Genomic DNA, 15,451 nt, shown 5'->3' on the forward strand with positions numbered 1-15,451 from the left:
TGGCATTAATGGAAAAGATGTTTATTCAAATATACACATCCCACATAACCTTGAGCAGGTTGTTCTCAAAACATGTCCAATAATTATTTTCTTAAGGATAGTTAGTTACAGAATGCATTGATTCCTATTTATGGCACCGATAAGCATTAAAAAAAAAAATAAAAGTTAAAAAAATTATTTTTTAAATATTGCCCCCCAAAAATCAGCAAATGTAGAGCCTATAATAAATTTTATTAATTTTTTACTACTTTCCACAAGTCTGCAGTTCATGTGAGTGGAGGATTTTTCCCTGACATTTATCCCCCCCTCCCCATAATTAAAAAAAAAAAATGGTCACATGCTCAGACACAATGGCCTTGCAGAGGCTGGCGGGCATTCAATACCAGGAAACAACCAAGTGATTTGCCAACTGTATTGCATCAATCAATAGAAAACACACACACTCTCTTTTTCATATTGGCAGTCAACTTAACGAGCACATACAACATGAGCCAATGCTATCTTGTTTAATAGTATAGAAATAAATATTATATATTTAATAGATGTATAAATAAAATATCTAGATACAGTATGTTTTTTTTTCTGTCATTGTACCGAATAACTCTCCCAAATTGGGTCAAAAAGGGACCGACCTAATTTTTTTGAGCTATTCACTTAAACCAAATGTACAACCCACAAAGCAACCCAAATTTTTTATATATTTTTTTGTCCCCCCGAAAACACAAGCATTTAAAAAAAAATTTTTTTTTTTTTTATTAAAACAACCTCCCAAAATCTGTTGTTTTAAGTAAATTTTTAAAATAAATAAATAAATAAATAAATAAATAACCCAAAACATTTGGTTGGTCCATTTTTGACCCAATTTGGGAGGGTTCTTTTTTTTTTTCTACCCAAATGTTTTTAGAGTATAATAAATGATGTTAACTTTTGTACATTTCAGCATCATAACTCTTTGGTTAATTCGGTACGGCTAATTTCACCATATTGTTTTTTTTTTTGGTTCTTTACTTCTAATTAAGTACAGAGTGAGTACTCAAAGTCAGCTAAGCAAACGTGACCCTGTATATCGCACATCTTTAATAATTTGATGCAATGGTTTGCCACTAATCGCATTTATGGATATGTAAACAAAATACCCCCAAGCGGCAAAGGAACGTTAGGTAAGGTATATACCCTGATGCACTTCTGATGTTACGGGAGCCACTTGAGCGGTCGAACGAGAAACCTGAAAGATCAGCGAGCGCAAACCAAGTGTCAGGCACAACACTGAGACTGCATTAAGATCGTACTCCAGGGGGGAATCCCTAACACTTGCCTGATAGGTCAACATAAAAATACACTTCAGTGGTACGAGAATAAATGTGGAATGGATATCAACCTGCCTTCTCTCCGAGTGAGTCGATAAATGTCTGTTTCGACGGCTTTGATTCGGAAATCTTTGGGGCATCTGGACTGTGGTATTTATTCCCCCCAGTAATCCATTTGAAGTCAAAAGTACATTTATAATTGGATCTTTGTGCCTCGTGACTCCTTTCCACCAATGCCGCCCCCTGTCTTTGCTAACTGGTGAGCCGTGAAAGGCAAAATATTGTACATGTATTGCAACAGGGGGATGGAGAAAAGTCACTAGCAGCACTTAGAGCTAACACTAACGCGACATTCAATACTCGCTCTCTTTCTGAAAGCGACCGACATATTGACTCGGCTACCACATCTCAACGTCAAACTAAACGTTCTAATATGCGCTGTTCACTACAAGCAGCTAGCTAACGCTATGCTAACGGCTTTGAACGGGTTTCCTACATCTTAAGCCAAGTTAGATTTAAGACTTTTTAAGTCGTTTAAACTTTCTAATATGCGCTGTTCACTACAAGCAGCTAGCTAACGCTATGCTAACGGCTTTGAACGGGTTTCCTACATCTTAAGCCAAGTTAGATTTAAGACTTTTTAAGTCGTTTAAACGTTCTAATATGCGCTGTTCACTACAAGCAGCTAGCTAACGCTATGCTAACGGCTTTGAACGGGTTTCCTACATCTTAAGCCAAGTTAGATTTAAGACTTTTTAAGTCGTTTAAAGGTTCTAATATGCGCTGTTCACTACAAGCAGCTAGCTAACGCTATGCTAACGGCTTTGAACGGGTTTCCTTTTTAAGTCCATATGAAATAATATTTAAGACCAACTTTACAGTGTTCCCAATGTACCATTATGTCCAAAGTTAGCGTACATAAATGATGTCTCGCTCTTAAAGTGGAAGTCAACCTTAAACATTTCTTGACAATAATATGTTGTATGTGATCTCACTAGTCTAAACATGACATTCTGATTCATATTTATTTTGTGAAATATAAGTTATGAAGCAAAATCCAGCCGTTTTTTTTTTTTTATATCCATCTTGCTGTCGACTGAAGATGTCATCACAGTTGCTCAGGCAACAACCAATCACAGCTCACCTGTTTTCTGAAGCTACGCTACGATTGGTTGTTACCTGAAACCTAAGCAACATTTTTTTCGTAGTTTGGCCAAATTTCAGCATGGCCTGCCTTGCTGAACACATTTTCGAAGTTAAGCAGCTTACAAAAGATTCATCTGGTTGTGTCATGGGTGCACCGGCATGTGACATCCCCCTTGACACCCTGTGGCATCTTAGAGCTTAGTATCTCATTCCAAACCTGTTGAAAACACAGGTTTTTTTTGTAATAACTAAAGAAGCTGCATCAAAGGCTTTTGTATGCTTTAGGATATAAAAAAAAAAAAACGTAAAAAAAATAAAAAATAATATATATATATATATATATATATATATATATATACACACACACGTTTTTTGGGAGCAAATGAGTTCAACACAATTAAAAAGTGAAATTTCCATACGTTGCCTCCTTTAAAATGGGACGATGTGCGTTTCAGCAACAAAAAGCTACGCACTCCTCCCAACTTTTTCATCATGAACCTGGCAGTCAGCGACTTCCTCATGGCCATCACTCAGTCGCCCATCTTCTTTGTCAACTCCCTCTACAAGGGCTGGATTTTTGGCGAGACGGGTATGTTCATCACGTCGACCGAAATAATCGACAACTACTGATCTACGTGATTGCATTTAGAAAAATCCAATTCTGTCTTCCCAGGTTGTAAAATGTACGCCTTCTGCGGAGCCTTATTTGGAATCACGTCCATGATTAACCTCTTGGCCATCTCTATGGATCGCTACATCGTCATCACCAAACCTCTGCGGGCCTTACAATGGACCTCAAAGAGGCGCACGTGCTTCGTCATTTGTCTGGTGTGGCTCTACTCTCTGGCCTGGAGTCTCGCGCCACTTCTCGGGTGGAGTACGTACCGGATTTACTCGCGTTCCCTTCTTTTTAACACTTGACCGCACGTTGTTGTCCGCCATGTTTGTCTTGAAGGTTCTTACATCCCAGAAGGTCTGATGACCTCATGCACGTGGGACTACGTGACGTCAACGCCCGCTAATAAAAGCTATACCTTGATGCTGTGCTGCTTTGTATTCTTCATCCCGCTGGGCATCATATCCTACTGCTATCTGTGCATGTTCCTGGCTACTCGGCACGCCAGCAGGTGACTATGTGTTGTTTTGCACCACTGTTTCCTCTTTGTCTCTTTTCGTAGGTGTGATTTTATTAGATTTTTTACTTTATTGGGAGTACTCCCAAACTGTTTCGTATATACTGCTACCTCTGGAGCATGTTGCTTTCTGTGGAAGTCTAATAATAATAAAAAAGTGTAGAAATGTATTTATTTTTTACTTCTTTTTTTTAGATAAAATATTATTTGAATTAATTAATTAATTAATAATTAATAATAATATTTAGATTTTAAAAATTTATAATTACATATCCACATTAAAAATGTAAAAAAAAAAGTGACCATAAAATGTCCACAACGGAAGAAGAAAAGCAGAAAATTACCATAAATGTCCATGGAATTGCCAAAAATGAATGAATTGAATAAAAATGGCAGAAAAGAAAACCTTCAAAAAGTAACCGTAAAATGTCCAAAAATAAAGGGGAAAAAAATCCTGAAAATTACCAGAAAATGTCCACAAAATTGCCCAAAAGTCAGAAAATTCACCAAAGAAAAGAAAATGTTTAAGTAACCATAAAACGTCCAAAAACAAAAAAAAGAAATCCTGAAAATTAACATATAGTATCCACAAAAATGTCAGAAAATTTTGAAAAAAAAGGCAGGGGAAAAAAAGCTAAAAAAACAGCGAGGCATAAAATTACCATACATCCATAAAATTGCCAAAAATGTCCAAAAAATCCCAAAACTGAAGACGAAAGGTAAAAAAAAATGAATCTTATAATATTGGATGCTGCGTAATTATTTTTCTGTTAAGGTGCAGCTTCATTGAGCTCTTGGGCTGTCAGTACATTAGACTAAATGGGCTAAAATAGCTGTTTTGACAGTAAAGGTTGCTGCCCCCTGATATATACAATATATTAAATAATATTTTTCAATTGAAATGAATGGGAATGCCATTAATCCGTTCTAGCCTCTCTAAAAAAAATCAACAGAACAATTTGTAATGTTTTTTTGTTTGTTTTTTTACTTAAAGAGAAGCTAAAGAATCAAACAGTTTTTACTACATTGTGTAGCTCTTCCTCCTGTTTACCACCAGGGGGCGGTGTAATACAGACAGACAGATAGGCAGTACATAAGTAATCGTTATTCACATAGCATTAAAGTGGAAATCGAGTCGAAAATCATCTTTACAATATGTTCTACGTGCCCCCGGAGTTGAGTTCGCCGCATAATACTGTAGCACTATAGTATCCTCAATTTTAGCTCACTCGTATCTCAAGGCACCGCTGTCCAAACTTCATCGACCGCTTTCTTGTCCTGCCAGGGAAGTGGAGAAGTTGGGCTCTCAGGTGAGGAAGTCGACGCTGATTCAGCAGCAGACCATCAAGACCGAGTGGAAGTTAGCCAAGATTGCCTTTGTGGTGATCATCGTGTTTGTGCTCTCCTGGTCACCCTACGCATGCGTCACCCTCATCGCCTGGGCGGGGTAAATATGAAAAAAATAAAAAAAAAAGCCCGGCGATGTGCGGGTTCTAACGCGTAGAAAAAAACACCTTTCAGATACGCAAGCGTCCTGAACCCCTACTCCAAAGCCGTCCCGGCGGTTATTGCCAAGGCCTCGGCCATCTACAACCCTTTCATCTACGCCATCATTCACTCGAAATACAGGTGAGAGCGCCGTATTCGGCCAATCAAGTCATGCCAGCTTGAAAGGCCTTTGTGCGAATAATCACTGTGCTTGGACAGGAACACTCTAGCTGAAAAAGTCCCCTGTCTGCAATTCCTCGCCCAGGCCCCCCGGAGGGACGCCATGTCGGTGTCACACAGCCAGACCTCCTTCAGGGACTCGGTGATGAGCAGACAATCATCTGTCTCCAAAAACAAGTTTCTACGGGTTTCCTCGTCCGTGTCCACCACGGACACTGTGAGTTAGGCTCCGTCACAAGTACAGCAGTCCCTTGCACATTCACGGTTCAGGACTCGGTCTCTTTCTAAAATATCATGCCATGTTTTCTTGTTATTTGATACTACTTGGGAGCCCATTGAAAAGGGATACAATGCTGCCATCTGGTGGCCATAGTTAGTGGCTGTTTTGTGATTTTTACGCCCATTCACAAAAGGAGCGCTGCACAAGACGTTGCAATGCCCATTGGTAAAAAATTTTTTAGTTGATGTCAATTGACGTTATTGGCGGTATACAGTGGGCGTGTCTTAACGTCAATTGATGTTTGTGGCGGTAAAAGACTTACGTTGCCGCCATGTAAACTAACAAGTAGGGAGTATTGAGTACTGAGAGTACCGTAGTTGAACCGCTTGTATCGAAACATCCCTACTAAGAACCCCTGTCACACACAAAAAAAAAATTTTTTTTAAATACTTTTGTATTTGTGATATTCCGACTTAACTCCAGATGTGCTATTCCCATTTTTCATTTTTTACTTTCTAAAAATGACTTTTTTTTATGTTTATGATTGGCTAAAAAAAACTCTTACCTGAATATACAAAATGCATGTGAATGTTCCCATCCCATCCCCATTCAGCAGGTGTGGAGCGACGTAGAGCTCGATCCATTGGACCAAAACCTTTGCTTGAGGTCCACCTATTCCCTTGGAGCGCTTAAGGAGCCAAACCAAGACAAAAGACCCCAATGATCATGCAGGTGAAGCACATCTGCAACTGTAGATTCCAACTAATGTCATGACAAACACAAAAATTCTAAATGAAGCATTTCCATTGATGCCTGCCTAACTTAGAGCGAAGCGCACGCCAGTCATGTGACCTGAGTCATGGTCCCGCTCCAGGCTCGGCGCAGGAAAGGGGAGGAGGAGGAGGAGCCTGAAGACGAGAACTCGGTCTTCTACGAGAGACATCAACCAAAGAGGGGCCACAGCAAGCCTACAGGGAAGGCGAAGTGAAAGTCAGGCGGGCTCCTGTCCTGGTCAGCCGGACCATCAGTGACAGAGCCGCTGGACTGTGTGGAAAAACAAAACCATACGATCATTACTCGATTTATACGTATATATTGTCGAGTCTAGATGGTTAAAGTTAAAAAGTTAAACTTGGAATATTTCCTCAAATAGTGAGCGCCGCTATCAAAGAAGCCGCATGTAACTCATTCACTCGTAGCCATTTTTCACTGAAGCAACCCTCTTCGCTCCAGGCAGTTTTGCTGGATTTTGACTGATTTTGCGAGGCCCACAGAATATTGTGTTCTATTGCTATAAAACATTTATATCCGTTTCCGTTTTGCAGCAATTAGCGTTGGGATATAGCTAAATGTCATCATTATTCACAAATCTGTTTAAAACAGTGTGGGAAAGAGCTTTTTGCAACATGGCCCTGGTTGATCTCTTATACTCTGCTGCCACCTTCTGGCCGTTTTTGTAATAACTACCATTGCTTCAAGCATTCTCTTCAGTTCAGAGGCTGCATCAAAGCCTTCTGTATGCTCTAGCATAAAAATCTTATAAATAAGTCTTTGGGAACATGGTAATATTTAAAATAGAACGTATTTATACGTTTTTGGGAGCAAATTAGTTAATTGATTAAAACTGTATGCTTGAAAAGACACAATTCAGATTTTGTTTGCTATTAACTGACACAACTGTGTCATCTTATTTTAGTTTACTAAAACTAACGAAAAAACTAAAACAATTTCGTTAACGAAATAAAATAAAAATGGAAATGCTTATTAAATAACGAAAAGTAACTGAAACTACATTTTATGTTTACAAAACTAACTAAAACGAACTATAATTATAGCAAAAATGTCCTTCATTTTAGTCTTTGGTAATCAATTTAATGCATGAGCCATTGGGGATGATTTATTTTGATATTAACCGGAATAAGGACATTTGAAGGCGTGTCACGCAAAAGTGATGTCATCTAGCAGCAGCCAATAGAAAAGCACCTTCAGATGACGTTGCTCCAATGGTGTTTTTTAAATATTGCGCACAAGTAATACACACTTAAAAACAAAAAATAAAAAAAATAAAACTAAACTAAAACTAAAAAAAAAAAGTGCCAGTGCGTACTAGTTAGCCCTAAGAACAACATGAGTAGCTCGTGGGTCTGTTCTAAAAAATAGCTCACCAGTGATGGGACGCTGTGACTTACGAAGAAGAATTAAAACAGAAGAAGAATGTTAACATTTATCTATGTATTTATTTATTTAAATGTGACGGTACATGTTTTTTTTTCTGTTAGTTTGTATGTTTTGTTTAGAAATAAAATAGATTGTGTTCAATGGGGGGGGGGGGGATACTTTTTATTTACCCAAATATTATTATAATATGTACTTTCTACTGTGGAGGCGGTCACTATATGAGGAAATCCAGTTTCTACCAGTTTCACCAGCCTCAATACTCTTGCACCATACTGATGAATATTTCGAATATTCTTCTCCTCTCAGGCACTCGTACAGTAACGGCAATAAAATATTAGAAGCGGCTCTCAGTCTAATGCAAATATGACCACAATAACAAACATATTGTTAAAAAACACTTCTTGAAAGACATTGTGCGGGTGTATCTTACGTTATTGGACATACAGTTTGTGGCAAACTATTCATTAAAAGTAGCAACGCGGCAATTCAAATCACTCTTTCGCTACTGCCCTGTTGTTTGTGCAATCGCTATTGTTTAAAAACGTTCAAATAAGAGAGGAAGTTATCGTATCGTGTAGCATCGTGACCTTACATAAACAAACGGGTACACTTCAGTGGTTCGATAGCTTTGCACGAGGGGGAATTTGCAGCTGGTCGAGCTTGAGATCAGTTTATTACCATATATTGACATGGCTCACGATCACGTGTGCGGCTGAAAGCAGCTGACCCTGCAGCCAAAGGCAAACAAGTCATATCCATCTGCTGTACTTGCCGTGTAATCTTTACTAAACGCCTTTCAGCACGGACACAACTCCTGATTAAGTATCATGGCATGGATAGGAGGAATTTTAATATTTAACCATCTATTTCTATTACATCCTGTATGCACATTTTTGGGTGACCGCTAGAGGACGCACCTTTACTGTGTTATTTATTGTATCTGTGTAAGACAGTCGATGTGTCACAGCGTTCTAATTTGTAAATCATGGATGACTTCTTTCATTTGTTGATCAATTGCTAGGTGTTGTCTTGCTCTTATAATGTCAAAAATGTGAACAGCGTAATAAAGAGGAATATTTAAATACAAATACTAATTTGTGGATTCATCGACTCAAACATCGGTTGTGAATTTTGCCATACGGAACAGCACGATGTACAAAAACAGTACTGAAATAGTCAAATCTTTGAAGAAGGTCAAAAAAAGATCACGTGTAAAGTGCATTTTAGGTTAAGAATTTTCACTCGAAAGCCAAATATCCTTAACTTCTTGTGAGCACTTAGATGCTGGCTTAGTTTTCTGGCATATATAATTCGTGTGACTACAGAGCCCAAAAAAAAAAGTTACTGAAATGGCTTTCTTTTTGTTTATTGGCAAGACACGTCAATCATTCATTACCCTTTGTATGGGGAATTTGTGTCCTTTTGTGGAGTCCCGTTGGATTCCCCTCTGAAGGTGTGCAAGGTTGGGGTGAGAGATTTTTGAAATGATGGAAAATGTAAATTACACTTATAAACATTGTGAGGAAAATGTCACAGCCATCATTTTCAAAAGAAAAAAAAAAGAACAAGAGGAAGAGAAACAAGCAAAGCATACCGTTTATGAGTTTTGTGCTTGTTAACACTCAAAATGTCAATATTATTGGAGGTACAATGTCCTGCAGATCATTCCAATTACGTAAAAAAAAGAAGAAGAAGACTATTCGGCCTACTCACTTTTTTAGATAACTCAGAGCCGTTTATAGAGAGAGAGTTTGGCCAATTTGGCTTCGGCAGGGTAACAAGATGGCGTCCGTGTGTTACGTGAGCAGCAGTTGACCAATCACAGCGTGACTAATCACAGAGTGATTGGTCACATGACCTTCGGACGCCAACTTGTTACCCTGCCGAAGCCGAGATGGCCAAACTCTCTCTATATACGGCTCTGAGATAACTAAACCATGTTTGCCATCTAGTGGTGATTGGCAATATTGCGACTAAAACAATTAAATAAATTCCACCCTTGCGTAGTCGTAGTTCGGCACCCGCGGATTCACAAATAAAACAAAATTATATTCACGGATTTTCCCTCTTTTTATATATATATATATATATATATATATATATATATATTTTTTCACGTTTTTGATTTTTTCCTCACCCTTTCCCCTCCATTTTTTAAATGTAAAACGTATATTAAATGTTCATCAGCGTTTGTTGTAAACATACATCAAATCAAATAAATACATAAATAAACTAAACTAAAATACTACTAATATATTAAAAAAATAACAATGATAACAAAACATGACTTAAATAATAACAACTAAAATATTCTTTCAGCTGTGTGATAGGTGTTGCTACGTTACTGCTACTCCCAGAGTTAGCATTAGCTTTTAGCGGAAGTCCCCAAACAGCGGCTGGACTCGACCTGTCCTCACACGCTCCAAGAGGGGAGGACTCACTTCACTACCCCGTCAAACGAGCTCCAGTCATCCTCCGCGTGTCGCTCGAGGCCACCCCGGCATATCTCTCTCTCCAATTCGTTGCTGTACGACCTCCCACCGGCAGGCGTACATGCGGAAGTCCCAGTTCCGCTCAGTGCAGTCAGTTGCCCTTCAAAGTTGAGAACCGAGAGACCGGACGCGTCTCTCTCCTCCCACTCGAGCACCGGCAGAGAGCGGCTTCGCAAGGCAAGGTAAACCCGGCACCGCGCGTCATACTCGGGGACGAACGTTCGCTCGTGTCACCCCCCGGTGGTGTTTCTTTTTCGGACGCTTTAAGTTTCGCCTCCACGACTTTGAATTGCTTTTATTGACAAGGATAAACAATCATGTCATTCGTGGAGTTTGGTGTTATTGTCACGAAGGAAACAAATGGAAAGTTAAGGTTTTTGTTTGGTTGGGTGTGTAATTTAAGATGCTTGCGAAATTTTACTACGCAAATCCTTGCGTAAACAAGTCAACAGAAACCTACTTACTTACTTTGTCTCATGACTCTTATAAGTGGGGTGTGGCTACACGTGTCTGCTCCTTTTTTAAATGCACATACGATCATTACATTTTATTATGTTTTGAATATATCACTGTTAGTTATGGTTTTATACAACTACCACAGTTTAGTTCCTTTAGGACATCCCTGGATCACATTAGGCTGGATTTATTAGAGTGCAGGTCCCAACTGCATCTGTTTTTTTGTTGCCTGTCCATTTTTTCTCTCTCTGTACATTTGGAGTGACAACAATATTGAATACTTTATGGCTGTGTTTAGTTTGGACTGAACACATGAAACAAATTGCAAGTAAATAACTCAACAAGTGTCATCACCGCATAGGAAAACAATAACACGGCGCGAATATTAATTTTACACCAGTTTGCATGGGTGAACTTCGACCTTCATATTACTCCACGAGCTGCTGTCGGAAAAATATTTTGTTCACTGAATGAAGGGCACACATCTAGGCGGCCATATTTTATACACCTCCATGGTCTCATATACACACCGTGTTTAATGGGCTATGCTTTTGATGTAGTTTACATTTATATATGGTGTTTTAATTTTTTTTTAAATTTGTGTTGTTGTGTACGTCGCCAATCAATCTATTTAGATTACGCCGAGATGGCATTGACACACAAATCTGATACACGCCTTTATGCCGCACTTGTTTTGCTGTGTAAATCCATCCTCGCAGCGATGAAGCTCAGATTTGACTCTATGGAATTTTGGCACGAGTATGTTGAATTTTGCGAATCCGGCTTCAATACATCAGTGTTATCGGCATGTGTACAAAAGATGTCTCATAAATTTCAGGTTAGGACACGTTGTCCTACCAGCACCAGGCGGGCTGGCGGTAATAAACAACACGCATTTGCTGCCAAAAAACGGTTGGTTGACAGTTTGCAGTCTAACAAGGTCGGGGTTGGAGCGTTAATCTTGTGGGTTTTTTTTTTAAATCTACGGCGTGTATTTCCAAGAGAAGATATATGGTTACTTTTGTGAACTGATCAAATAAAAGCAAAACTTTTTTAAGTTGTTGGTTTATGTCAAAATAAATCAAATATAATAATAATAATAATAATAATTTATTTTTAGGCAAAGTCGCCCAGCCCAACGCGTAACAGCCATAAATGGAAGGTGACATGAACTCTGAGGGCATAAAATGATGTAACCAGGCCACATCGCCACCTGACATGCGGAATGCGCATGACGTATGAGATCAGCCACCGAAACTCATTAGGATGTTTTTTTTTTTTTTTAAATACTTGCAGAAGTCAAAATTGTATGTACATTCAAAACTGCTGCGCTCAATTTAAATGGACGTTTTTGATAAGCCTCTAAAGCGAGAGAGGCCCGAGATTTTATTAAACCGATCTGATGCCTGTGGGTTTATGAAAAAGGTACATAGGTATGTAAGGTTTAAAAATATACACAGTGGAACTTGTAAGGCCAAGAAAAATACCATTCCGGTATGCTGGCGACTTCATAATTGTTGTATCATTTTTTTTCCAGCACAATATAGAAGGAATTGTTTTGATCCCAGTTTTATTTGGGTGTGAAAGTGTTGAAATACAAAGTGCAGCAAAGTGCCATTCCACAAGATAAGGCTGAAGTGGAGCGTATCCAGGAAAGTGAACTGGAACTCGCTCGGTCCCGACGTTGACGTTTGTTGAAAATGCCCGTCGCACCTTAACTCCCTGCTGTCTCTCGTCAACATTTCAAAGGTGCGGTCGCTCATGTCCGCGCACGATATCGTCAGTGCTTGCAACGCAAGCGGCGACATGACTGCAATGTTTGTCTTCTCCATATTAGGGAGTATGCGAAATGATACGCGGGTTCGACGTGTGATTTTGATCCGCAATTGACTTTACTACCCGTTCTCTGCGGTTCAGAGGCTACATCAAAGCCACCATTAACCTTATAGATACGTCTTTGGGGGACACTTAAAATAGAACGTATTTATATGTTTTTGGGAGCAGACGAGTTAAGAATTTATGGGAAAAAAGAAGATATTTAAATAATTCATGGTTTCATGAATCGATATTGCGCTCGAAAAGGAAAACCGATTCGATATCAATCATTCAAGTTTTTTTTAAACCCAGCCCTACTTTTTTTTAGTATTGCTGTTCTTGACATTGAAGTCAGCTGGGCAATTTTACAGCTGGAGGCGGGAAGACATCTGCGAGCAAGGTTAGCCCGCAATGCCAAGACCGGGGGTTGTGAGGTTTCAGCACGCAACGCTCACTTCTCCCACTTTGTTTTGTTGAAAGCGATTGTCACCATCCTGTTGCTGTTGTTGTTTTTTTGTAAAAGCCGCGGGCAGGTTCCAAATCGGCAGCGTCAGGGGATTCTGATTCCCCAAATAGTTTTTTTGCCCGTCAAAATAATTGCGCCGCGCCGTGCGTGATGTATTACGCTAATGACTTGGCCCTCGATGTCATGTTTTCATGTCAGCTTCCACCCTTCCTGTCGGGCAGGTCACAGTTCCTATAATTCCACAAGCGCTGTGGTTTGTGTTAAACTGTGCGGCCGTGGCAGATTTCACGCAGTCTCTCAGCTGGACGCTGTCATAAAAGTCACACCCCGACATATTAAAAACCAAGCCGTGTTCTGTAAATATGACAAGGCAATTTCCACCCCCCACCCCCACACACACACACACAACTCTTCAAATGAGAAAAGCATGAACATGTGACGGCACTTAACCCCGTCTCACCGCGTGCAATTTTCAGGGGGAATGCATGGCGAAAACGGGGGTCAAGCCGGTGAAACTTAATCGCGCGTGAAATGTGAGCAGTGCACATGTGTCTCACATTTGGCGAAATTGCCGCTGTCCCATTCATGTACATATATTTTTTTGGGGGGGGGTGTATTGGAGATGATGCATACAAATGTTTCATTAGGTCGGCAGTCAGTCGCAGGCGAGCCCTGGCGTGTCTTTATCCGACCGGGGTGTGACGGAATCCGCGCTCGGATTTCTCAATCGGCATTTGTAAGATGCAGGAATGAGTTTTACGGATGCAGAGCCACCGGGATCTTGTCTAGACCGCAGTGGAGATGGAAGCCAAAAGTCTCGCAGTTTGTAGAAAGGAAGCGGATGCCATTGCCAACTCGATCCAAATCCAAAAAACCAAATCCGTCCCTTTGACTCTACTCATTTATATAAAAGAGATTTGATTGGATTTTAAAAGTCTGGTTTGATCCTTTTTAGAAGTATCACGAATGAACGCGGTCTTCTGTTATGCAGTCGTGAGCAACTGGTTTGGTTCACTGAGCAGCTACTGACATAATCGGGCTGAGATTATCCTAAAGTAAACAAAGGATTAACAGGGTTTCATTTTTTTTTTTTTTTGTGAGACGATGTTGATTCCTAACCGTTTATTGTAAACTTCAACATCGATAATGCTCTGAAAGTGGGAACGCGGGCAAAGTAAGTTTTGAGACTATTTGACATCTTACACAGGGATGCAGCTAAATTGGCAACCCGCGTATAACTAAAAATCAGTAGCATCAATGATTAACAAAATATTTAACTCATTCACTCCCAGCCGTTTTCACTGAAGCAACCCCCTTCGCTCCCGGCTGTTTTACTGGATTTTGACAGGTTTTGCTATAAAAACATGGAAACTACCAAAGGAAAGATTAGAGTCCTTTCTTTCAAAAAATAATAAATAAATATATTTATATCTGTTTCCGATTTGCAGCAATTAGCATTAGAATATAGCAAAATGTCATCATTATTCACAAATCTGTAGAGAACTGTGGGTAAATGAGCTTTTTTTCAACATGGCCCTGGTTGATCTCTCTTACTCTGCTGCCACCTGCTGGCTGTTTTTGTAATACCTACAACCGTTCTCCGAGAGGCTGCATCAAAGCCTTCTGTATGCTTTAGCATTAAAAACGTATAAACACGTCTTTGGGACACTTAATTTAAAAAAAAAAATAGAACGCATTTATCCGTTTTTGGGAGCAAATGATTTAATAGTTGCAACTCTAATCAATTTTGCAAGTATCTTCCCATCTCTGTTTCCCTTTTTGTACAGCTACACAGAAAGGAATGTATCAACTATCTGGCGACATTTTCTGGCTACCTGCTCAATGTATGCTAATGACATCTCATCAAACCTTGTGTGTCTCTCAGGTGAATGATGAGCAGCAACTACAGCGTCACCCTGGCCGGTTCGGCTCCGTGGGGCTTCAGGCTACAAGGAGGAAAGGACTTTGGTCTTCCCCTCACTATTTCGCGGGTGAGTGGCGAGTACGCCTCCTCTGTTACCTCCTGGGCATGAGGCCTATCTGTGCTCCACCTGCGTGTGTCATTGACTATGTTAACTCATTCAGTGCCATAAATTCATAAATAAATAATAATTTAAAAAATTACATTTTTAAATTGTAATTAATCGCATGACTTCCCTAGTTAACTCACGATTAATCACGAATGTTATATCAGTTCTAAATGTACAATAAAATGAGGGGGGGATGTTAAACTAATAGAAATATTTAAAAATATATAAAATACCGTCAATGGCAGTGAACGAAAAAAAAAAAAAAGATTACAAATTCGGGGCGTCAGGCGATTAAAGTTTTTTTTTTTTTACCTTTATAGGCGTCAATGGCAGTGAATGACTTCATATTAATTTTGTCGCTGCCATGTGAAACACACGTGTCAATTTTTTAAATTTAAATTTAAGTTTTTTTGTTTTTGGGATGAAGCTGAATGCAGACATCCCCCCCAAAAAATGACAATGAAACTAATTGCAGATATCTTAAAAACATAAAAATAAAAAACTGGGGTGAAAAATGGACATAAGTGTTTTTCATTGCAG

General features: G+C 39.4%; 3 protein-coding genes across 7 annotated transcripts in view; 2 read left to right on the forward strand and 1 right to left on the reverse strand.

Annotated features, from left to right (window-relative positions):
- Window positions 1-8,740, forward strand: part of opn4xa (opsin 4xa) — a 30,947-nt gene extending 22,207 nt beyond the window's left edge. For 2 of the 3 annotated variants that reach the window (XM_086097292.1, XM_086097291.1), the window contains 8 exons: window positions 2,909-3,042; window positions 3,127-3,330; window positions 3,409-3,580; window positions 4,872-5,033; window positions 5,108-5,215; window positions 5,294-5,471; window positions 6,088-6,206; window positions 6,301-8,740. In XM_086097292.1, the coding sequence (XP_085953418.1) occupies window positions 2,909-3,042; window positions 3,127-3,330; window positions 3,409-3,580; window positions 4,872-5,033; window positions 5,108-5,215; window positions 5,294-5,471; window positions 6,088-6,198 (1,069 nt within the window). In that variant the 3' untranslated portion in view covers window positions 6,199-6,206; window positions 6,301-8,740. The remainder of the gene's footprint in view (window positions 1-2,908; window positions 3,043-3,126; window positions 3,331-3,408; window positions 3,581-4,871; window positions 5,034-5,107; window positions 5,216-5,293; window positions 5,472-6,087; window positions 6,207-6,300) is intronic. The other variant, XM_086097293.1, reaches the window with a different exon arrangement.
- Window positions 1-10,256, reverse strand: part of gdnfa (glial cell derived neurotrophic factor a) — a 42,414-nt gene extending 32,158 nt beyond the window's left edge. The window contains exons 1-2 of the mRNA XM_086097294.1: window positions 10,094-10,256; window positions 6,040-6,518 (exon numbers count right to left, since the gene is read on the reverse strand). Coding sequence (XP_085953420.1) covers window positions 6,040-6,118 — 79 coding nt within the window. The 5' untranslated portion in view covers window positions 6,119-6,518; window positions 10,094-10,256. The remainder of the gene's footprint in view (window positions 1-6,039; window positions 6,519-10,093) is intronic.
- The window catches only part of pdlim5b (PDZ and LIM domain 5b), a 40,790-nt gene continuing 35,400 nt past the window's right edge, over window positions 10,062-15,451 (forward strand). Inside the window, exons 1-2 of one of the 3 annotated variants that reach the window (XM_086097290.1) lie at window positions 10,062-10,326; window positions 14,767-14,872. In XM_086097290.1, coding sequence (XP_085953416.1) covers window positions 14,771-14,872 — 102 coding nt within the window. In that variant the 5' untranslated portion in view covers window positions 10,062-10,326; window positions 14,767-14,770. The remainder of the gene's footprint in view (window positions 10,327-14,766; window positions 14,873-15,451) is intronic. The other 2 variants (XM_086097288.1, XM_086097287.1) reach the window with 2 other exon arrangements.

The sequence above is a fragment of the Leptonotus elevatus genome, chromosome 15 (genome assembly GCF_054856555.1).
Source record: "Leptonotus elevatus isolate MCC_2025b chromosome 15, RoL_Lele_1.0, whole genome shotgun sequence".
NCBI classification, from domain to species: Eukaryota; Metazoa; Chordata; class Actinopteri; order Syngnathiformes; family Syngnathidae; genus Leptonotus; species Leptonotus elevatus.